At 39.3% G+C, this 24,889-nt stretch overlaps 1 protein-coding gene across 1 annotated transcript in view; it reads left to right on the forward strand.

The window, feature by feature from the left end:
• The first annotated feature begins 215 nt into the window (after positions 1 to 215).
• The window catches only part of Arhgef9 (Cdc42 guanine nucleotide exchange factor 9), an 80,561-nt gene continuing 55,887 nt past the window's right edge, over positions 216 to 24,889 (forward strand). Inside the window, exons 1-2 of the mRNA XM_032890490.1 lie at positions 216 to 1,244; positions 23,139 to 23,330. Of these exons, the coding sequence (XP_032746381.1) occupies positions 1,119 to 1,244; positions 23,139 to 23,330 (318 nt within the window). The 5' untranslated portion in view covers positions 216 to 1,118. The remainder of the gene's footprint in view (positions 1,245 to 23,138; positions 23,331 to 24,889) is intronic.

A 24,889-nucleotide genomic window follows, 5' to 3' on the forward strand; every position in this document is an offset into this window, starting at 1 on the left:
GAGAGAGAGAGAGAGAGAGAGAGAGAGAGAGAGAGAGAGAGAGAGAGAGAGAGAGAGAGAGAGAGAGAGACTGAGTCTCCTTGCCAGGCAGGCCATATGTTCTCTAATTCCAAAATGTGCCTTCACAAGTGCTGGGATGTTACAAGGTAGAAGAGTTCAGGGGGAAAAAAAAAAACAAATGAAGATATAACACAGTGGTCAGTAGCTAGAGAGAGACAGTATACCTCTCACTCCATCTTCATATGTACTTAAATGAGTGTCATGGCTATATGTGTTTTTGTTCATGTACATGTGGAAATGGACTAGATAGTTGTTTTCTGTTGCGTGGAGCCTGTTCCCTATTTCCAGGAACTTGAGTGACTCAGGTTAAAATTAAGGACTGTGTACAGCCTCTGCCTTATTACGTGATCTTCCGTTTCCGGTTTAACCCCTTCATTATTAGTTTTTGAAAAATCTATCAAATGAAGCCAACAGAAACTCCCTGTATATGCCACAGGAGAACTGAGCAAATTTCTCTGTGTATATTTGTAGACTTGAGTTTATCAGGCATAGCATATCACGTGCTCTTACCACATGGGATGTGGTGGGTGAGAAGAACTAAATAATATACTGCTGACTCTCAATTGGTCAGTTTCAGAAGGAGGAAAAAGGGAAGGTAACACAAAGAGTTATAAACAAATATGCTTTTGCCTCATTTTAGCCATTGATGCCAGACCAGCCTTTCTACTTTAAAGACCCAGGACTTGTGTAAAGCATCAAGGAGAGAGAATAGAGCTTTGTTTGTTTGTTTTCATTTTGGGAAGAGGAGTTCATGAAAATAGATAAAAGCATGATTCTTTGTCTATATTATGGATTATTCTATGTACTTGCTAACAGAGAACCAAAAGCATTGTTTGTCTTGTAGTCCAATATAGCATGCATGTTGGTGTCATTTTTCCTTCACCGCCACCTTTCACCACTGAAACATGTGAGCTTTACCATTAGATAGTAGATTTGCGCGAGGAAGTGCTTAAGTAGACCAGTCAGATATATGGACTGAACGCATTCTCATTTTGTCTCCTAAGCTGATCACTGGAGATTCCATCGTTAGTGCTGAGGCAGTATGGGATCACGTCACCATGGCCAACCGGGAGTTGGCATTTAAAGCTGGCGACGTCATCAAAGTCTTGGATGCTTCCAACAAGGATTGGTGGTGGGGCCAGATCGACGATGAGGAGGGATGGTTTCCTGCCAGCTTTGTGAGGGTGAGTGTCAACCTTCACTCTGCTCCTCTCTCCTTGGCTTTCCCTACATGCAATCTTGTTCTGCTCATTCTTCGCTTGATGAGTTTCCTTTTGTCTTTTCATTTCCTTTTCTCTTTCTCCCTCTCTGTCTCTTTTGCTTCACTCCTATTCCTTTCTTTAAAGCTCGCTTTTCTAACCTTCAGACCTTTCTTTTACTCTTTTTGACTCTTGTTTATTTTACCTACATTGTCTGTTGCTCACTTTTTTTATAAGCCCCTTCCTTTTTCCAGTCTTTTCTTTCTAGATTTAACTTGGACAGTTTTTGAGGTTTTTTTTTCAACTTTATGTGGCTGTAAATATTTTTTTGCCTTTCTTTTCCTTTTTGCCACATCTACTTTATTTTCTATATTCCCCCTTTTGATCCTTCCTTCTAGATCCTTCTTATCTCTTCCACTCTTTATTTTTGCTCTCTTTTCTTTCTCCCTACGTCAACTATACTTAGTTCCTTTTTCTTTTTTCTCTCCTAGAAGAAAATATGAACTATTATGCACTGTCATAGTCTTCAGCTATTAATGTCAGCATATGTACTCCCTGTTCTTCAGGGGCAAGAGATTACTCATCACAGGTCTTACTTCTTATAACAAAGTCAAACAGGAAGCCTGTAAAGGTTTGGAAGGTGTTGGATGATTTGATGCTGGCCATTAATGATGGTGTTCCTGTGAGTCCTCTGTTTCCAATAGGTCATCTTTTATCATGTTGCTTTGGGGAATTTTCACTGACCATGTGTCTCAGCTCTTGGCTTTTCTTAAGGTTGTTATTTTAAATTTGTTCTGCGATTATTGGAAGGGGCCAGTTTTTCCCATCTGCAAACTGGTCCTGGCCATCTTTTTCTGGCCAGAGGATATCACAGTGAATGAGAGACAATGAGAATTTCTTTATGGCAAGAAAACGAGCCAAAGCTCAAGAGGGTGTGCTAACGGCCACCCTTGCTACAGCCTACCACCTTTTGTTTGTTCTTCTGGAGTGTTCTGTTTTCCTTTTATAACTCTTTAAAAAAGAAGTTCTTTGAGAAATTCATACATGTGAATAATAGGTCTTTTTCAGTACTGAGGGACTCAGAGCCTCCTGCGTGCCAGGCAAGTGCTCTACCAACTAAGCTCTCCCGCCATCTTCACTGTTGGTTTCTTCTGCAACTTAAGATGGAAGGATTCTGGGCCCCAAACAAAAGCTTAGAGGGTCAGGGTCCTTGACTTTTGGAGAGCAGAGGACTTTTAATTTGCATTCCAAACACTGTCCTCTCTCACAGTCCCCCATCTCCTTCTCCTCTGAGAGCATGGGGCTCCTGGATGTAATTTAAAGGTAGGAGCATAGTGTTGGAGTTAAGAACTTGGATTGCATCTTCATTAGTTCCTACCAATATGTTTTAAATTTTTATTGTTACTTTTTAGGGTGAGATTTTTAACTGAAGCATAGGGGTCTCACAGCAGACTTTTTCCTAAGGATATAATGAGCGAATGCATGCTAATAAAAGATGTGACACAGTTATACTAGTATAAATTACTTGAAAAAATGCCTACCTGTGTTTTAGTTTTTACTACCTTATTAGCTCTACCAAGGTCCACATATCAAGGCTGGCCATATTAATTGAAAGAGGAACCCATCTTTGTAGGGTATATCAACTTATAAAGCACAGTTGATTGATTGATAGGACTTAGGTGTTGGCTTAAACAAGCAAATAGAATTGCCTCTTGTCTCCTTCAATGCTGAATGTTTTTTAATGACTGTCTAGTCCTTTATTCTCTGCTTATGTGACTTATTTCATTAATGCCTTGAAATGTTATCTGTGTCCCAATCCAGCTATAATGGTTGATAGATCAGTCCCTAGGGTATTCAGAATGAACCCATCAATAACCACAAGACTTAAGAGCTGGTGTGAATCTTTATGCACTTAGAGAGTGTGGCTCCTGTGCTGCCCAACCTCTCTTTTCCAAAGGATGATTAAACCACACTTAAATATTAATGTGTTTTGTTTTCAGGGAAATAGACCATGAGATAAGAAGGAATATTGAGCAAGTCAAGATGACTTAATGAAATGAATGTCAAGGTCAATCTTTAGAGAATATCTATGAACAAGCACTGATGGTTTTAAGCCAAAGGCTAAAAGGAGTGATATTTCCAGCACACATCTGCAGTAGCCACTTTGTGTAGAATATCCAAGAAGCAAACTAGTAAAACCCAGAATCCAAATTAAACACCATGTTTTTCCAGATCACTGAATCCATTTATATAGTCTAATCCTCTAAACAGTTTTTCAACGAAGACATGCAGATTAATAGTCAATAAATATTTTTTCAAATGTTCAATATTCTCAACAAATAGGAAAATATAAGTCAGTAATAAAACCACTTTAACACACACATACACACACACACACACACACACAGAGAGAGAGAGAGAGAGAGAGAGAGAGAGAGAGAGAGAGAGAGAGAGAGAGAGAGAGATACAGATGCATGCATGTGCACAAAAAGTTATACAAATGCTGATGAGAACATGAGGAAGAGGATCTCTTTGCTGATTGGGAGTGTAAATAATTTGTGTGGTCACTATGGAAATGAGAATTAATGTTTATTGAAAATGAAACAGAACTACTATCTAATCTTAGGTATGTACCTGTGTTAATTTTCATGGCTGATCAAATGCCTGGCAAGTGTTAACTTAATGGAGAGGTGGTTCACTTTGGTTTGAGGATATGACATGGGGTTGGGGATTTAGCTCAGTGGTAGAGCGCTTGCCTAGAAAGTGCAAGGACCTGGGTTCAGTCCTCAGCTCTGGGGAAAAAAGGAGGATATGACATTATGACAAGGACAGCATATGTTTTCATTTTCTGTTGCTGCATAAACACCATGATTAAAGTACATTAGGGAGGGTACTTTCTTTTTTAATTAATTAATTTACATACCCCTATTTTTTTCCTCTGAGGGAGCGCCCCCTGAGTATTCTCCCACACTATTACATCTAATCTCTGCAACGTTTGCCTCATCCTCTCTCACTGAGGCCAGACAAGGCAACCCAGTTAGGGCAATGGACTTCAGTCAGGGGACAACTTTAGGGACAGCCCTCACCCTAGCTGTTGGGGGACCCACATGAACATTGAGCTGCACATCTGCTATGCTACGTAGGTGCCAGGGGCCTCTGTGTAGCCCATGTATACTCTTTGGTTGGTGGCTCAGTCTCTGAGAGCTAGGGAGGATATTTTCATTTTATTAGTCTTAAGCCATCATTGAGGGAAAACAGGCCAAGAGTTCATGAGCTCTTGGCAGGAACCTGGAGGCAGTTACTGAAGCAGAGCCCATGAAGGTGTGCTGCTTACTGGCTTGCTCCCTATGGCTTGCTCAGCTTGCTTTCTTATACTAGAAGTATAAGGCTCAGGCACAACAACCTAGTGATGCCACCAACCACAGTGAGCTAGTTCTCCACCACATGTCAATTAGCAATTAATACAATGCCTGACAAACAAGGCCACAGGCCAGTTTGAGCTAGGAAATTCTTGAGTTGAGATTCCCTCCTCCCCGGTGATTCTAGGTCTGTTTAGGTTGAAAACTGAAGCTAACTATGGCAGCATAGCAGCAGAAATGTGAGATGCCTCTTGTCCCAACCCAGGAAGCAGAGAAAGATTAATGCTGATGCTAAGTTAACCTTCTCTTCTTTATTCAGTCCAGGATCCTAGCCTATGGGATGGTCTACTTAACATTCAGGGTGGGTATACGCTCATCAGATAAACTTTTCTGAAGACATTCTCATATACATATCCAAAGGTACATTTCCATAGAGAGTCTGAATCCTGATAAATTGACAATGAAGAGTAACTATCATAATACCCAAAGCACTCAATTTTACCACAAAGAGTGTGCACATCCACATTATTGTGCTGCCCTTTTCATGATAGTTTTAAAAAAAAAAGCAGCCTTGATATCTATCAACAGATGACTCTATAAAGAAAATGAATGGAGAGTGTATACAGAATATGATTTTATTTAATTTAACTGTAAACAAGAGTGTAATTTTCAGAAAGGTAGATAGAATTGGAAAAATATGTTAAGTAGAATAAGTCATACTCAGTTACATGGAGTTGTATATGGTTTGTGAAACAAAAAAACGAAAAAAGGACCATGATAGGAGAAGAAGTACTCTTCAAAGGGCTAAGAGAAGAAAAAGGAGGTAATAGAATACAGGATACATGTGACAGGAGAGGAGAAAGGGATATATTCGGCCAAGGAAGAGTCAGAAGGGTAGGAGAGAGGCTTGAAGGAGGAGAGGCTTTAAGAATGGACTATGTATCAAAATGCTATAGTGACACCCGTTACTTTGCATGCTAAAGGAAACAAATTTAAAGAGCGGGAAAGTCCCACTAAAATTTAAGCTATCTTAATAAGATTCCTTAAAGATAATGTCTTGAAATTAGATTTTTGTTTTTCTTTAAAAGAACAACTATCAGTAGTTCTTAATCTGTGAGTTGTGACCTCTTTGGGGTGCATATGAGATATCCTGCATATCAGATACTTACATTGCATTTCACAACAGTAACAAATTACACTTAGGAAGTACCAAAGAATCAATTTTATGGTTGGGCATCACCATAATATGAGGGACTATATTAAAGGATAGCTTTTATTTCGTAGCTGATGTTTAAACATATGTTATTGTGTTTCTCTTAGAAATATAATGTATAATATAAAACACAGGTATAATTTGAATTTTTCTAGTAGTCTCATGAAAGAGTTAAAGTTACAGGTGAAATTAAATTTCATGTTATACATTCTGGTATCTTCAAAATATTATGGAATATTATAAAATATCACTATAAAACTAATAATGATATTTTATTGTTTTTAGAAATATGTTATATGTAGAAAATGTCTCAATTCATACCAGCCACCCATGACTAATTACTACTTTTTCAATAATACAAGTTTAACAAGAATAATGTAGTTAAGACCTGGACCGTTAATGATAAAGCATAAATTATAACTTGGAAGTCTAATATTTCTTACAATGCAAATGTTTCTTCCTTAAATATTTAAAATACTGTCCCCATGTCTGCTTCATAATGTTTTCAGCATTGAACATTTGCTACCTTTGTGATGTCTTTTGTTTTAAGAGCAGAGTCAAGTGGTTTTAGTAGCTTTTCATCCATTGGTTAGCTTAAGGGAATCAGATCATACTGAATATCAGTTCTCTCATATCGGGCTGTAGAAATCTTTACCTACTTTCCTGGGCATATTTCCCTGGGAGCTGAGAACAATCTGCTGATACATGATTGTGTTTCTAAGTAGCCTGTGGTAGCATATTTCCTCCTGCTAGGCACCAATTTCAAGTCATTCAGTCGGTTTTCCTTTGATGCTGTTCAGAAAAGGAGCCTTTGTTCTGACACCGGGCCATGGCCTGCAGAGAGCATGTGTTAGAGCAGTTTTTATATAGGCTACATAACACACTGTTATTAGTGAGTGGTGAGGGCTGTGCCACGAGGCATGGATTTGTTCAAAAAGTAAATCGTTGGCTGGCTGACTCAGCTGGTAAAGGTGCTTAATGCCATGCCCAGTGACCCAAATTTGACTGCTTGAACCCACATGGTGAAAGGAGATAAACAACTGGAGTCTGGGGGTTCCTTCTCTATCCTTCATACACAGGCATGTGTACCATGCCCAACTCACTCCCCCGAAACTCCTAATAAATGGATATATTTTAGAGTTGTATACATTTTCCTTGTTGGTTTTTTCCCCCATTTGTCATGGTTTTGTTTTTAGTTCTAGATTTCTTTGGTATCGTACTTTCCTGGAGGTTGTCACACCCGTGGCTAGGGAGATGACTCAGTGAAGTGCCTGCTCTGGAAGCATGAGGACCCCAGTTTGGATCCCCAAAATTCATATAAAAAGCAGGGCATTGTGGCATGTAACCAAATCCTAGGTTATCAAGCTCGGCCAGTGGTGGGGGTCCAGGGAGATAGGCAGATTTGTAAAGCTCACTGGCCAGTCAGTCTAGTTGATTCAATGAGAGAATTTTTCAGCTTTCTTTGGAACAATGGAGGAAGCACACCTGATGACTACCTCTGGCTTCTACATGTACAAGTAAGTAAGCCCACAACTGATACTAACAGGCACATACATATATGTGTATGTGCACATATGCACATGCTACATAGACATAGACGCAGACGTAGACGTAGACGTGACTAACCTGCCTCATCTAAAAGTGCCTAATCAGAAAAGTGTGATTTTGAGTAGTTCCCAAGCAATATGAAATGGGGGTTGGGGAGTAGGGAGCCCAGTGGAACAAGATCATCCAATTTTTCAAGAAAAAATAATTAAAATTTTACATAGATGGAGAAATGGTCAAAGAGTACAGGATTTTCTGAGACCTGAGTTTGATTCCCAGCACCTTCTTCATGTAGCTTACAACTTCCTGTAACTCCTGTTCTACAGGGATCTGATGCTTCTGGCCTCTTCAAGCACCTGACCTCACATGCACATACCCCCCAAAGAAATATACACGACTAAGAATAATAAAACAATATTAAAAAAGAATTTCAAGTTTTATGTAATAATTATCTCATAGGTCCACCTTGGGACAGGTCTGTGGTCACTGTGTCTACTGCATGTAAACATGACTGGCTGGGCTGTCCTTGCTGAAGCTCTGGTTTGGCTGTAGGGCAACTGTATCTTGAGTTCATGCTAATGATTTGAGTTCTTGGAGGGAGACTCAGTGGACAAAGACAAGGGAGGGACCTGGAGGCTTACTGCTTGGCAGATAGGTTGCAGGGTGGGTGGGTCTCCTCAGTCTGATAGTTTGGAGATTCCAGGAAGCCTGGGTTGCTTAGGTTTCGGATGAGCTCCCAGGGAGAATACAGTGTTACTTCTTGAATTTGGGGTGCCTCCAGGATGTATCTTAGGCTTGTTTAGTTAACTCCAAAGGTCTGAAGGTAGGGAGCGGCCTGTCCTCGAAGTGTTTGTTCCTTGTGAGACAGGAACTGAGTGTTGATTCTTGGTAGGATCTAGGGAAGAGGGAAGACTAGAGCCTGGAGCCCAGAGTCCTATACTGTGTGGGTGGGGACGCTTGGAAAAATCTCAGGCCTGAGGTCACACCACCGTCTGGTCCTTGACACAGGGAAAGCCTTCTGAGTCTGTAGATTGTCTCACCTTTCACAAGAAGTCATTGCTGGGCATGAACCCCAAAGCTGGAGGAGCCAGGATAGAACATAGCCAACCCATTGTGGGTGGTTTTTTTTCCCTGGGTTTTCTCTCCTGGGTTCTATAAGAAAGCAGGCTGAGTAAGCCATGGGGAGCAAGCCATGGCTTCTGCATTAGCTCCTACCTCCAAGATCCTGCCCTGATTGAGTTCCTGTCCTGACTTCTTTCAATAATAAGCAACAATATGGAAGTGTAAGCTGAATAAACCCTTTCCTTCCCAACTTGCTTTTTGGTCATAGTATTTCATTACAATTTTAACCCCAAGTAAAACAGACATCATCACTCAAGTGAAGAGATGGGCTATAGAACTTAAAAAAAAATCTTTACTATGTTTTGACCCACAAGAGATACAAGGAAATGTCGCTCAGTGATGGTCAGACTACAAGATTTTTATTTGCCAGTGGTCAAGAACATGCTCATATCAGAAAGAACTCTGGGTCCCAAAGTGAGCAGGATTGTATAGTCCCATATAAATTATCTTTATATATTACAAAATAGAAAGAAAAGTACAATTACATCATACCATAGGTAGGCCAGAGGGACAATGTTTCAAAAGTTTCTGTTAACAAAGTTTTCTAAAGCTTTGGTTAATTAAATTATTTGCTGTATGCTGTAAAACATAGATCTCCCAAAACCCCAAAAATTTCATGTGGAAAGAATTAGAATGTTAGGCTCATTGGAATATGGAAAGCAAGGTCTGGGAAGGAGTTGGGTGAAACATAAGCAGAAGTTAGCTAAAGCTAGGATATATAGAGTCACTTTGGACAGTTACCTACACATTTAACAGAGGGTTAGTATCTAGAATGTACAAAGAACTAAACAAACAAAGCAAAGTCCCTCTTTAAAAAAAACCCTAGCAAACCCTAACCACCAAGAAAAAAAACAATTAAACATTGGGGCATGGAATTAAACAGATATGCCTCAAAAGGAGAAATACAAGTGGCTCGGAAATATTTTTGTTTCATGTTTAATAACCTTAAGTATCAAGGAATTTCAAATTAAAACTGCCTTGAGATTTTATCATAGCTCAACGAGAATGGCTAAGTTCAACAACAACAAGGAGAACAAAATGACGACAGATGTTGGCATAAATATGGGGAAAAGAAACACTTATTCACCCATGGTACAACTACTATGGAAATCAGTGTGGAGGTTCTTCAAAACACTAAAAATAGATCTACCACATGCTCCAGCTATACCACTCTTGGGCATAACCCAAAGGATTTTATATCCTACTACGAAGTTTATATTCATGTTTATTCCTGCTCTATTCACAATAACCAGGAAATGGAAACAGCCTAGATAGCTTATATTTACACAATGGAATGTTTTTCAGCTGTGAAGAAAGAAATGAAATTATGAAATTCATAGGTAAATGGATGGAACTTGAAGTTTTCTGAGTGAGCCCACACTCGCAAGGCAAACACTGAATGTTCTGTCTCTTATATGAGGATGCCAGCTTTAAATCTTGAGATACATTCGTTTAAATGAGATACCTATATAAGTCAGGAAACCAGTAAAAGCCTGATTGGGCAAGCTTTCAATAGAGGGAAGAGAAGATACAGGTGCTATAAAGGGAGTGAGGAATGGAGCAAGAACAGTGTGGTAAGGAATGGGTCAGAAGGGTAGAGGACTTAGTAAGGGGATGGATAATTAACACTAAAACATGTTTAAAAGCCATATGGAAAACTACTAATGTAGAGGCTTACACACACACACACACACACACACACACACACACATGCACGCACTATAATGAGGTAACAGTAACTTTCCTAGACACCATAAGCTGTCCCATACAAAGCCCAGCACAAAGAAAATGGATCCATACTCCTCCCTTCGTTTTCAAAGAGAAGAACATGTAGATAAATGTGAAGAAATCTGTGTGAAATACACAGAGCTTGAAGTTCTTGGTTTGCAAGCTGCCGAAGACATGTAGGGGATCTAGGTATTCCATATATGTGCCAATCTCCTTCCCCCATTCCTTGCCATTCCTTCTCCCTGTCATGGTGTATGACTTAACCTTTACTATATTAGGAAAAACATTAATTTCTCCTTTTACCATCGCAGTTACAGCTATGAAAGTGAGGGAATGAAGGCTTCAAGATAGGATGTAACCATTCAGTATTATTTATATGATATTACCTTATCCTTTACAGACATTTTTGACCCTCTAAATATGCTGGGAGATTGAATGTTTTTATTTTCTTTTTCTTCTTCTCTTTTAAAATGGGGTATGTTATTTAAGGTATTTTAGTTCTGTAACCAAGGCTGACCTTAACTTATGATCTTCCTTTTTCGTCTTAATCTTGTTGGGAGTATAGCTACACCAACATGTTTGATCAGAATTTTCTTTTGTGGTAATAAAATTCTCAATATCACTCAGAACCTTCCTTTTGGTTCCTAAGCAGATTATCTAAGAAGCTATGCGCTTGTCTGTCATCATATGTTGTACATTCATTATTTGTGACTGCTCATATGCCTAGTTTGAGAAAGTAGGTTCTGACTTAACTGTTGGATTTGGTTCAATTGGATAATGCAATAGGCCTGAATTTGTTGACCCTTTCTGCAAGTGTCTGTAAGCCAGAAAATTTTAACACTTGGGAGAAATCTTAAAGTCATGTAGTTTGGCCTCCATGCTGATATATGAATACCCTCATGAGGCCCTTTGCTTTCCAAGTGTTCATCTTGTCTAATCTTACACAACTACTGACAGCCCCCTGCATCTTGAAGTCACTGTTTATGGCTTAGAGCAGATTGGGAGACTTTTCTCTTTAGGCCAAATTGTCTTTCTGGAGTTTCTACTCATGAAATTGGCCTGTGTGGTCTAGAGATGATTTTTCTTAGTCGGAATTAGACCTTTGTCATTTAATAATAATTGTCTTTGAGCAGGTAGCTTGTATTTTCTGTGCTTCAGTGACTGTATATATGTAATCTAATGATAAAACATCACCTACCTGAATCTTTTATTATGAGAATGAAACAAAATTATGCAAAGGAAGTAATGACAGGATAGCCTTATCAGAGGAAGCATTCAACAATAGTACTGCTGATATATCAAACTTTTAAAGCTAATGTCAGAAATGTGTTTATTTTCCCTTGTTCACACTCTCCACTTAAGAATAACTTCTCTTTGTACTCAAGTGTCCAGAGCCGAGACCAGATCTCCCAAGCCTCTCCTATCCTCTGGCTTCTGGACCTTCAGCTTTTATTCATTATTTGAATAAGGTATTCCATCTGAATCATCTTGCTGCTCCTACATGTTTGTTGCTAAGGTTACCTCAGCATGCAAAATTTATATTTTATCTCATTCGGCCACTTGCACAAGGACATGATCTACCCAGAGGTCTGAACATGCTGATAAGGCCAGGCTTTCAAGTTAATCGTAGTAGTATTGTGACTAATGAGCCTACTGCATCCGTAACTGGGTCGTGTGCTCTTCTTGGCAACTTGATTTTCACAAGGAAACATAATGTTACTGCAGTAGTACCTTAGCACTTAGTCTTCATTTGTAAGCAACTAAATTGTAGATAAGTGCAATACATAGGAGTCTAAGAACAGATTAGATGTATCAGGGAACAGAGCTATAAATAGCAAACCTATAAATTCTTCACATTAGTCCAGCCCTTCTATAGTTTTTGCACAAAGGCTAGCACATAAAATACAGAGGATAGTGTGGGATGAAATGTGATTCAGCTCAAGTTGGGGTGAGGAAGGATCCTATGACTTGGGTAGCCATTAGAGAATACCATATCCTATATAAAGAACGGCAAAGGGTAAAAATACAAGGAGAGTGTTATGAGAGAACACTTGACATTATGTCAGATTTGAGATATCTGTAGCATCTAAAGATGAGAGTGAGTAAGACCCCAGTGGACCTAATACCTATGTAAAATAGATGGTATAGCTCAAAAACATGCCTCACGAGGTTGTTATTATTATCCCTTAGGCTGGCACCATCTGCCTCTAGAATTATGAGGGAGCATCTGAGAAAAACTTGTTCTAGACACTCAGTGGACGGTTTAAGGAAATCTTTTTGTTGTTGCTTTCCTACCTTCCTTAAATCTATCATACTTTAAAAACTATCTTCATCACCACTGGTTTCTAAGCAATACCTTATACCACTAGCAAGGCCAGATTTATAGTCCAGGCTAGGGATAATGATGTCCCATCTCATGACAAGGATTCCTAAGGTGAGAATTCAAGAGTTCAAAGCCAGTGCTTTACCAAGTCACCATCCACGGTTACATTTTAAGAATTTTTTTTTCTGAATCTCAGCCAAAAACTGCCTATTTTTCGAGAAGATGAGTAACTTGGGTTAGATTGATTTTCAGCATTTTTAGAAATAGATTTCATTATAAAAGCAGGCAGGGCAGGACTTTGTATGTTCAAATTTGATAGCTTAAATAGAAACCTCTCTCTCTCTCTCTCTCTCTCTATATATATATATATATACATATACATATATATATATTCATAGTGCATCTGGGTGATAACCTAACTCTCTCCCTCCAACCCCCACCACACCCCTCATGACATATCTTCTGTCTTTCCTAAAGTAATGTCTTTTTTTTTTATAACCTCCTAACTCCAGTTAATGGTGCCCAAATGTGCATGTGTGTGAAGTCATTCAGTGAGGCATGGACAATCTACAAATGACTCTCTCCACACCAAAGGAAAGTGACTTTCCTGTTCTTAGCAGTTATCAACTGCCATCAATGGGGCATTGAAAGTCCCTCCCCCTCCGTGCTAGAATTTTTAATTTTGTTGATCTTGTGGAGCACTTGTGTGTGTAAACAGAGCTGCTATGAGTCCGTGTGTATACACAAGCTAGCCTTTTGCAGCACTCTTCCCATCCTCCAGCTCTCATATTCTTCCCAGCCCCTCTTCTGCGGAGCCTGCGGAGGCAGTGATGGTAGTAGTAATATCTGTGGCTGAGCAACAGCATTTTGACAAGTTCGAGCCTCTTCATTAACTACTACACACTACAACCAGAAACTTCTGTGATCAAGGTTGAAAATAGCACACATCTATGGATATAAAAAAATATTGTAGAGGATTTTTACAACATGACTATCTAGCAAACTATTAATCACTTCTAGCCTACAGCCTATAAATTCTCTAGCCATGAATTTTGACCATGTTTCTAGTACCAGGCACAAATGACTTCCTGTGGAGCATGCTCAGATCCAATCAAGAAAGTAGGTAGTTACCCCCATAACTATGTTGCCACTATTGCCTCAGTGTGTGCATCTTGCCTGGAAGATCATTATTGTAGCATGCAACATGCAGCATTGATCTCCTTTTTCCCAGCAGCCTTCATATAGCACTTTCTAACATTATGAAACCTAGTTTAGAAGGGGAGAAAGTTTTGACTGCCAAGACTGATGCCTTTAGGTCCCTGCAACTGAGTGTATGTTTTCAGCAATAGGATGTTAGCCATCTATTTATGATAGGCAAACCAAAAGCCAATACAAACAGACTGTCTTGTTTTGGGCATCTCTTGGGGTTCCTTTGACCAATAATTGTAGGGGGTAACTGTGCTGGCACTGAGATTTTAACTTAATAACTTAATCTTCCGAGGCCGCATTATTCTCCCATGTGGAATACATGTTCAAACCCATTTTCTTTTAAAAATTATGCTTTAGTTAGCTTATACTAGTGGGTTTCAGAAGGCTTCTTTATACATCCTTAGTTTTGGTTAACTCCTACTTGTCCCTCATTTCCCTCACTCTCTGCCCCAGCCCCATTTATATCTTTAGTTCCCATGATTGCTACATTTTTGAAATCACATGTATTCTACAAAGTGCTTCTTCTATTGTGCTTTTATTTGGATTGTCATAGGTTTCACAAAGACTACCATGTTATTAACTCTTCCTTTATCTTCTAGTTTCTGTTTTCCATTTACCTATTTTGAGTCTTTCTGCCCCCTCCATATGCCCACATGCGTCATTTCTTTTTATTCACTATAGTTCAAACCCCTTCTTATTATTTATCCTCATCAATTGCCAGTTTTATAACTACCTATGTGTGTACTCAAAGCTAAACATAAAAACACAGTATTTGAAGCTAGTACCTACATAGGACAGATAGCTGCATATTAGCATTTTGGGGCCTGGGTGATCTCAGTAAATAATTTTTCCAGTTTCAGCTATTAAATTTTATGACCATTTTTTCTTCACGAATGAGTAATGTTCCACTTTTTATAGGTATCGCATGGTCATTATATATTCAGGGGTTGATATACATCTATTTTTATTCCATTTCCTAGTTAACAATGAACATGGATGTGCAAGAATTTTTACAGTAAGATATAAAGTTCTTTGGATACTTGCCTGGGAGTGGCTTAATTGGGTCATATTGCAGATCTGTTTCTAGGTATTTGAGATATACAGCTGGCAAACATATTCACCCATTTTGTGGTCTGCTCTTTACTTAATCCATGGTGATCATAAAGCAGAGAGATCAGAATGGGACTGGGACAGTTATAACCTTTAAAAGCATGCTTTCAGTGACCTATTTCTTCTGTGAGGCAATACTTCTTAAAAATTCAACCACTTCTCAAAATAGTTTTGCCAACTGGGAACTAAACATTTAGCACACAGCCTGTGAGAAACATTTCGTATTCAAACCCATGGATAGCTTTAAAGCCATTGTAGAGGCTTTAAGAAGAGACTTAAATTCGGTTTAGGATCTAGGTGGAGATGGGAGGGAAAACCATGATCAGAATATATGGATAAACTTTTAATAAAAAAAAAGGCAGGGAACAAAACAGAATGACTGAAGAGTAGAAGATACAATGAAGTGATAGTGAGAATAACTAGGATGCATTGCAAAGACAAAGTTAATGTCATGGGTATGCTGTGGTACAGGGAAGCTCAGTGGACACAGTCTGTCTTAGTGTGTTGGTGTCCAGTTATGAATGCAAATAAAAGCTATTGCCATGGGTCTTTCCTCTTCTTGCCAGTCCTCTCCCCTCTATTGGTAATGTAACCAAAATTTTCATTGTTTTATTGAGATTATTACTTCTAATTATAAATATGTTAGAAAGGAAACAATTTGTTAACAGTTTTTTATGGTGATTTCATTTAATTAGCAAATGATCTTTCCTTTTGGGGGACAAGGAATAGTTTTTCTGCCTGACTTGTACACAATACGATTGTCTTTGTGCCAGACAAGAATGCTAAGTGTTATGTTGATTATTATATGAACAATATATATTGTTATATATACACAGAAAAACACATGCACATATGTATATATACTACTGTTTCTATACACACACACAGACACAGACACAGACACACACACACACACACACACACACACACACACACACACACACACACGTTAGTTTTCTGTTGCTGACCAAACACTAAATAAGGGAAGAAAGGTTTCTTTTTTTTCATGTTACAAGTTACAGTCTATCATCTAAGGGACAGGAAAGGACAAAGGACAACACTTTTAATTATTTTAATGAGTAATATGGGGATCAATTGCATACATTGAAAGAAAAAGGAAGAAGGAAAGCACCAAGTATGGTATTCTTACCTTTAATCCCAGAACTCAGGAGATGGAGGTAGGTAGATCTTTTTCTGTTTGTAGCCAGCATAGTCGACATAATGAGCTAGGAACATTGTGACAGCCACATATCAAAGAAAATTAAAACACACACACACACACACACACATACACACACACACACACACACACACACACACACACACACTGGATGTTTTGCTTAGAGATATAAAGCACATTTGCAGAAGGAACATTCTAGGTGTTAAGTTTTGATCATTTCTTTGTATATGCAAAATGCATTTAGACAGGGATCTCTACTTATTTTGGCCTATATCAATTAAATGGAGTATATTTTGTTGATATCTTTGGGCATTCCGGGAATAATTATGCTTCTATAGCCCCCTAGGACTAAAAAGTAAGAAAAAGAATACATTCAAAAGTACTATTGCAGCTCTACCTCAAAGCCTTAGCTCTCCTAAAACTACTCATGGATAGTGATGTATTCTGCATGGCTTAGTCCTGACAACTTGATAGGGACAACAAAGGAACGAAGAAAGGACAGACACACATACACAAATGATGGGATCAGGTGGTCCATGCTTATTCTAAGCGAGTGGCACCAGTTATACAATAACACAGAACCTCATCAAGTTTACTATATACAACTCAGCCAGGAAGGGTTAGCTAGGCTCCGTAGGTGTCTCTGTAGGTGAGTTATACAGTCATCCTGAAAGAGGGGGTTGCAGTTGGTAGTTTTTGCACATACTGGTCAATCATTCCTAAACACTTGTACTTTGTCCAGGGGAAGACTTTGTCATGCCTTACCTGGATTCTTACCTGAGGGGAGTTCTTGTCAATAATACACAGTCACTGATGACTTTATTTATTCCTTTCTTACACATTAACTCAACAGGTCACCTGCTCCTTAAAGAGTAGAAAGTGCTGATGTATCTGAATTGATTTCTCTCAGTTTCTTGAGTTAGGAATGTCAAAAGTTGAAAAGGGGAAACTATGGAAGCCGTTAAGAATAATTACCAAGTTTCTTCACTAATTATGCATGACAGATTTTGCCTCTCTTGCTGGCAAACCCACCCATATCTGGTACACAGATCCATCTCTGCTTCTCTCTGCATAGATGTATCTCCTTCCTAGAACTGGAGTGAAATGGGACTGAAATCATGTCTTGATTCAAACGAAATCATCCGTGGTGTAAACATCTCATCCTGCCTTCTCAATGGAGATTTTTTCACTTTCACTTTGAAGATTTCCTCTCTCAACCCTTGAGGTCTTTTCAGGTCTCATTCGTTTTACAGTCAAAGTCTGGTTATTGTTTGTGTATCCTTCGGTGAAAATCAACACTAAAGCTCTGTTTTGCAATACCTACTCCTGGATCCAACTATGCTTTCTTCAACTGTAAGCACGTAGATGCTTTCTTTGGCACTTAAATACATAGTTTCTGTTTTTCTTTTGTTTCTTTTTTTCATCTTTATTAAATTGGGTATTTGTTATTTACAAAATGTTATTCCCTTTCCTGGTTTCCAGGCCAACATCTCCCCTAAGCCCTCCTCTCCCTTCTTGTGGGTGTTCCTTCCCGATCATCCCCTGACACCGCCCTCCTCCCAACAATCCTGTTCACTGGGGTTCAGTCTTGGCAGGACCCAGGGGGCTTCCCCTTCCACTGGTGCTCTTACTAGGATATTCATTTACCTGTGAGGTTGGAGCCCAGGGTCAGTCCATGTATAGTCTTTGGTAGTGGCTTGGTCCTGGAAGCTCTGGTTGCTTGGCATTGTTGTTCATATGGGGTCTCAAGCCTTCAAACTCCTTCCAGTCCTTTCTCTGATTCCTTCAACGGAGGTCCCGATCTCAGTTCAGTGGTTTGCGGCTGGCATTCTCCTATGTATTTGCCATATTCCGGAGAGATATACGTCCGGTTCCTATAAGCTTCCACCTCTTTGCTTCATCCGTCTTACCTAGTTTGGTGGCTGTATATGTATGGGCCACATGTGGGGCAGGCTCTGAATGGGTGTTCCTTCTGTGTCTGTTTTAATCTTTGCCTCTCTATTCCCTGCCAAGGGTATTCTTGTTCCCCTTTTAAAGAAGGAGTGAAGCATTCGCATTTTGGTCATCCTTCTTGAGTTTCATGTGTTCTGTGCATCTTGGGTAATTCGAGGATTTGGGCTAATAGCCACTGATCAATGCCACTGATCAATAAGTGCATACCATGTGTGTTTTTCTGTGATTGGGTTACCTCACTCAGGATGATATTTTCCAGTTCCATCCATTTGCTGATGAATTTCATAAAGACATTGTTTTTGATAGCTGACTAGTATTCCATTGTGTAGAAGTACCACATTTTCTGGATCCATTCCTCTGTTGAAGGGCATCTGGGTTCTTGCCGGCTTCTGGCTATTATAAATAAGGCTGCTATGAACATAGTGGAGCATGTGTCCTTGTTATATGTTGGGGCATCTTTTGGTATATACCAAAGAGAGTTATAGCTGGGTCCTTAGGTAGTGCAATGTCCAATTTTCTGAGCAATCTCCAGACTGATTTCCAAAATGGTTGTACCAGTCTACAATCCCAACAATGGAGGAATGTTCCTCTTTCTCCACATCCTTACCAGCATCTGCTGTCACCTGAGTTTTTGATCTTAGCCAGTCACTCGTGTGAGGTAGAATCTCAGGGTTCTTTTGATTTGCATTTCCCTTATGACTAAAGATGTTGAACATTTCTTTAGGTGTTTCTCAGCCATTTGATATTCCTCAGCTGTGAATTCTTTGTTTAGCTCTGAACCCCATCTTTTTTTTTTTGGTTCTTTTTTTCGGAGCTGGGGATGAACCCCATCTTTTAATAGAGTTATTTGTCTCCCTGCAGTCTAACTTCGTGATAATGATAGTGATAGTGATAGTGATAGTGATAGTGATAGTGATTTTGACTTCTTCCTTTCCAATCTGTATCCCTCTGATCTCCTTTCGCTATCTGATTGCTCTGGCTAGAACTTCGAGAACTATATTGAATAAGTAGGGAGAGAGTGGGCAGCCTCGTCTAGTCCCTGATTTTAGTGGGATTGCTTCAAGTTTCTCTCTTTTAGTTTAATGTTAGCTACTGGTTTGCTGTATATGGCTTTTACTATGTTTAGGTATGGGCCTTGAAATCCTGTTCTTTTCAGGACTTTTATCATGAAGGGGTGTTGAATTTTGTCAAATGCTTTCTCAGCATCTAATGAAATGATCATGTGGTTTTGTTCTTTCAGTTTGTTTATATAATGGATTAGGTCGATGGTTTTCCGTATATTAAGCCATCCCTGCATCCCTGGGATGAAGCCTACTTGATCATGTTGGATGACGGTTTTGATGTGTTCTTGGATTCAGTTTGCAAGAGTTTGATTGAGTATTTTTGCGTCAATATTCATAAGGGAAATTGGTCTGAAGTTCTCTTTCTTTGTTGGGTCTTTGTGTGGTTAGGTATAAGAGTAATTGTGGCTTCATAGAAGGAATTCGGTAGTGTTCCATCTGTTTCAATTTTGTGGAATAGTTTGGATAGGTGTGAGGTCTTCTATGAAGGTCTGATAGAATTCTGCACTGAACCCATCTGGAACTGAGCTCTTTTTGGTTGGGAGTCTTTTAATGACTGCTTCTATTTCTTTAGGAGTTATGGGGTTGTTTAAATGGTTTATCTGTTCCTGATTTAACTTCGGTACCTGGTATCTGTCTAGGAAATTGTCCAATTCCCCCAGATTTTCAAGTTGTGTTGAATATAGGCTTTTGTAGTAGGATCTGATGATTTTTTTATATGTCCTCTGAGTCTGTTGTTATGTCTCCATTTTCTTCTCTGATTTTGTTAATTTGGACACACTCTCTGTGTCCTATGGTTAGTCTGGCTAAGGGTTTATCTATCTTGTTGATTTTCTCAAAGAATCAGCTTTTGTTTGTGTTGATTCGTTGTATGGTCCTTTTTGTTTCTACTTGGTTGACTTCAGCTCTGAGTTCGATTATTTCCTGCCTTCTACTCCTCCTGGGTGTATTTGCTTCTTTTTGTTCTAGAGCTTTTAGGTGTGCTGTCAAGCTGCTGACATATGCTCTTTCCTGTTTCTTTCTGCAGGCACTCAGAGCTATGAGTTTTCCTCTTAGCACAGCTTTCATTGTGTCCCATAAGTTTGGGTATGTTGTACCTTCATTTTCATTAAATTCTAAAAAGTTTTTAATTTCTTTCTTTATTTCTTCCTTGATCAGGTTATCATTGAGTAGATCATTGTTCAATTTCCATGTATATGTGGGCGTTCTTTTCTTATTGTTATTGAGGATCAGCTTTCGCCTGTGCTGGTCTGATAGGACGAATGGGATGTTTTCTTTCTTTCTGTATCTTTTAAGGCCTGTTTTGTGACCGATTATATGGTCAATTTTGGAGGAAGTACCATGAGTTGGTGACAAGAAGGTATATCCTTTTGTTTTAGGATAGAATATTCAATAAATATCTGTTAAGTCCATTTGGTTCATAACTTCTGTTAGTCTGTCTAGGTCTCTGTTTAATTTCTGTTTGCATGATCTGTCCATTGATGAGAGTGGGGTGTCGAAATCTCCTGGTAATATTGTGTGAGGTGCAATGTGTGTTTTGAGCTTTGGTAAGGTTTCTTTTATGTATGTAGGTGCTCTTTTATGTATGTATTTGGAGCATAGATATTTAGGATTGAGAGTTTATCTTGGTGGATTTTTCCTTTGATGAATATGAAGTGTCCTTCTTTATCTTTTTTGATGACTTTTGGTTGAAAATCGACTTTATTTGATATTAGAATGGCTATCCCAGCTTGCTTCTTCAGACCATTTGCTTGGAAATTTGTTTTCCAGAATTTTACTCTGAGGTGTAGTGTCTGTCTTTTTTTCTGAGGTGTGTTTCTTGTAGGCAGCAAAATGATGGGTCCTCATTACTTATCCAGTTTCTTAATCTGTGTCTTTTTATTGGGGAATTGAGTCCATTATGATATTGTCCTTCTATGATATTGTTGAGAGACTTTAAGTAATAGTGATTGTTGATTCCTGTTATCTTCCTATTTGGTCGTGAGATTATGTTTGTGTGCTTCTCTTCTTATGGTTTTGGTGCAAAAATATTAGTTTCTTGCTTTTTCTAGGGTGTAACTTGCTTCCTTGTGTTGGGCTTTACCATTTACTATCCTTTGTAGGGTTGGGTTTTTAGAAAGATATTGTGTAAATTTGGTTTTGTCATGGAATATCATGGTTTCTCCATCTATCTTAATTCAGAGTTTTGCTGGATACAGTAACCTGGGCTGGCATTTGTGTTCTCTTAGGGTCTGTATGACATCTGTCCAGGATCTTCTGGCTTTCATAGTCTCTGGTGAGAAGTCTGGTGTGATTCTGATAGGTCTGCCTTTATATGTTACTTGACTATTTTCCTTACTGCTTTCTTTTTGTTTTGTGCATTTGGTGTTTTGACTATTATATGATGGGAGCAGTTTCTTCCCTGGTCTAATCTATTTGGAGTTCTGTAGGCTTCTTGTATCTTTATGGGCATCTCTTTCTTCAGGTTAGGGAAGTTTTCTTCTATGATATTGTTGTAGATATTTATTGCTCCTTTGAGTTGGGAGTCTTCACTCTCTTCTATACCTATTATCTTTAGGTTTGATCTTCTCATTGTGTCCTGGATTTCCTGTATGTTTTTGGCCAGAAGCTTTTTCCGTTTTACATTATCTTTGACAGTTGTGTCGATGATTTCTATGGAATCTTTCTCCTGAGATTCTCTCTTCTAGCTCTTGTATTCTGTTGGTGATGCTTGTATCTGCGGCTCCTTGTCTCTTCCTTTGGTTTTCTATATCCAGGATGTCTCCCTTTGTGCTTTCTTTATTGTTTCTATTTCCATTTTTAATTCCTTCACCTGTTTGATTGTGTTTTCCTGTAATTCTTTCAGGGATTTTTGTGTTTCCTCTCTAAGGGCTTCTATTTGTTTACTTGTGTTTTCCTGCATTTCTCTAAGGGAGTTCTTTATGTCTTTCTTAAAGTCCTCCATCATCATGATCAAATGTGATTTTAAATCTAGATCTTGCTTTTCTGGTGTGTTTTGATATTCAGTGTTTGCTTTGGTGGGAGAATTGGGTTCCGATGATGCCATGTAGTCTTGGTTTCTTTTGCTTGGGTTCCTGCGATTGCCTCTTGCCATCAGGATTTCTCTGGTGTTATTTGTTTTGCTATTTCTGACAGTGGCTTGCCCTTCCTATAGGCTTGTGTTTCAGGAGCACTGTAGACCTGTTTTCCTGTTTTCTTTCAGCCAGTTATGGGAACAGTGTGTTCTGCTCTCAGGCATGTAGTTGTTCCTTTCCACTGGCTTTCAGCTCTCACTGTGGGTGGGAACCAGAAGTGCCTGCCCCTACTTCTCCTAGATCCCTATGCACAGGGGGCCCAGATGGTGCTAGGTGTTTTCCTCTAGCCTCAGAACTGTGGGCAGAGAGTAGTCAGTCTCCTCTAGTTTCCCAGGTGTGTTTGCCCCTCTGAAGGTCTAGCTCTCCCTCCCACAGGATTTGGGTGCAGGGAACTGTTTTGCCAGGTCCGTTCAGATCCGGGTGCAGTCTGGACTGCAGGGCTCCTCCAGCTTGACTGCCCCTATCTTCCTCTGTTCAGAGGCCCTATACAGTTTCCTCTTAGGCCAGGGATGTGGGCAATGGTGGGCAGAAGTGGTGGTCTCTCCTCCCCTGCAGTCTCAGGATTGCCCCACACTTCTGGGCGATCTGCTTTTTCTTCCTCGGGGTTTGGGGGCAAGGAGCTGTGGGACAGGATCAGCGAGGTTCAGGTGCCAGCTAGCTAGTTTCTTTTTCTAAAAAACAAACCGTATATACATATATTTCAGCAGGAACAATTTCTGTTTGCTTTTACTTTTCTCCCTTCAAATGCCTTCTTGGTTACCAAGCCTCTTCAAAATGATCCAGAAATTCTTCACATGTTCCATTTTATAGATAGGTTTCTAGAGACTTAGAGAGTACTAGAAGCATTTGTAGGGCATCAGGACATCGTACAGGCAGTCCTAATACTGTTTTCAAAAGCTTCTGAATGAAGGCGCTGTGGAAACAGAAAGATACTCTTTTTTCTATTTAGCTGGAAATTTCTCTAACCTATTATTATTTTTTTTTCTTTTCCTACTTCTACAGCTCTGGGTGAACCAGGAGGATGGGGTGGAGGAAGGGCCCAGTGACGTGCAGAATGGGCACCTGGACCCCAACTCAGACTGCCTCTGTCTGGGCCGGCCACTACAGAACCGTGACCAGATGCGGGCCAATGTCATCAATGAGATCATGAGCACGGAACGTCATTACATCAAGCACCTCAAGGACATTTGCGAGGTAGCTATGGTGGTGCATGGGGAAGCATATGTGGTACAATGCAGGACACTTCTAGGAAGAGCTGACCATCTGCCTGAGCCTGCCTGAGGCAGTCTCAAAATGACCAAAAAAGCAGCTGGACTCACCTCCCAGATTGTTTTCAGTAGAATGAAATTGCATCCTTTGGGTTTTCTTTTTTCTCTCTCCTTTTTTTTATCCATCTTTGTTATTAATTCATTAATATTTACCTTCTGTCCTTCTACCTTTACCTCTTTGCCTGCCTCTTCTTTGTCATTGTCTTTCCTTTCCTAAATCTGTACTCTTAAACTCTTGGTTTCTGATCCAGCAAAGGCCTAACCTACCTCATTCATTAAAGGACATTTAAGCAACAGAGAGGCTTGAATGTATAGAAGAGTCCCTAGGATTATTTTAAAGGATGCAAATTGTAAGGTCTTCACTCTTGCCACCTAAGTTATGAATTATCAGTAGCTACGGTGAGACATGAGCATATTTAAGTTTCAAGAGCATCGCTTATGATCCTGATGCGTTGGTACTCTTCCCTCACTTAAAGAACAATGTGGTTAATTTAAACATATAAGTAAGTAATTGTAAAAGAAATCAACACAATATGAAGGCTATATCAATAAGCTTCAGCTCCTTTAGTTTGTGTCTTGATATTCCCCAACTCCATGCTTTCTATATCTCTAGACTATGGGAGCCTCCATACCCCCTCACCACCCCCCATGTTCTCTTTTTCTTAATGAAGGCTGGTTAACATTTTAAAGGATTTATTACTAAGCAGTAAGAGAAAATCAATAGAAAATGGAGAAAAGAATGTTTTCAAGTCATTATTTTATGTATATGGGTGCTTTGCCTGCATGTATGTCTGTGCAACCACATGTGTGATTGGTACATGAGGAAGCATTGAATCCACTGGAACTGGAGTTGTAGATGATTGGGATCCACTATGTAGATGCTAAAATCCAATGCAGGTCCTTTGTAAGAGTGTCCAGTGCTCTTAACCACTGAACTGTCTCTCTAGCCCTTTTTGAAAAGGCACATACACACACACACACACACACACACACACACACACACACACACACACACACAAACCAAAATCACCCTGCTTTCTCTCTTAGGAGCAATCAGAGCCTAATTTCTTCTCCTAACCTGGGGACTATTTTGTGGTTGAGAATATAGTTGTAATATTTTCAAATACCTAGTTTCGCTAGAACAGAACTATCTAACAGAACTTTCTTCGGTGGTGAAATGTGTTGTCTCCTCTCTCTAGTGGACATCTGCTAGCTAGCCAAGCTTTAGCAACATGGCTGGTGTTATTGAGAAGAAAAGCTTAATTTTTTTCCTTAAATAGAATTAATTTAAATAAAGGCACACTACTATTTGAAATCTCATCAGACAGTACACCTATGGAAAGATAGTTATGGATATTAAATTTAACCTGAGTTCATTTTCTTTTCTCAGTTAAGTAGATTAAGAATTATCCTCTTCATGTCATGAAGCAGTAAGATAGGGTGAAAAGAACTTAGGTTCTAGAAACATACTGTTCTGACTGTTAT

The sequence above is a fragment of the Rattus rattus genome, chromosome X (assembly GCF_011064425.1).
Source record: "Rattus rattus isolate New Zealand chromosome X, Rrattus_CSIRO_v1, whole genome shotgun sequence".
Classification (NCBI taxonomy): Eukaryota; Metazoa; Chordata; class Mammalia; order Rodentia; family Muridae; genus Rattus; species Rattus rattus.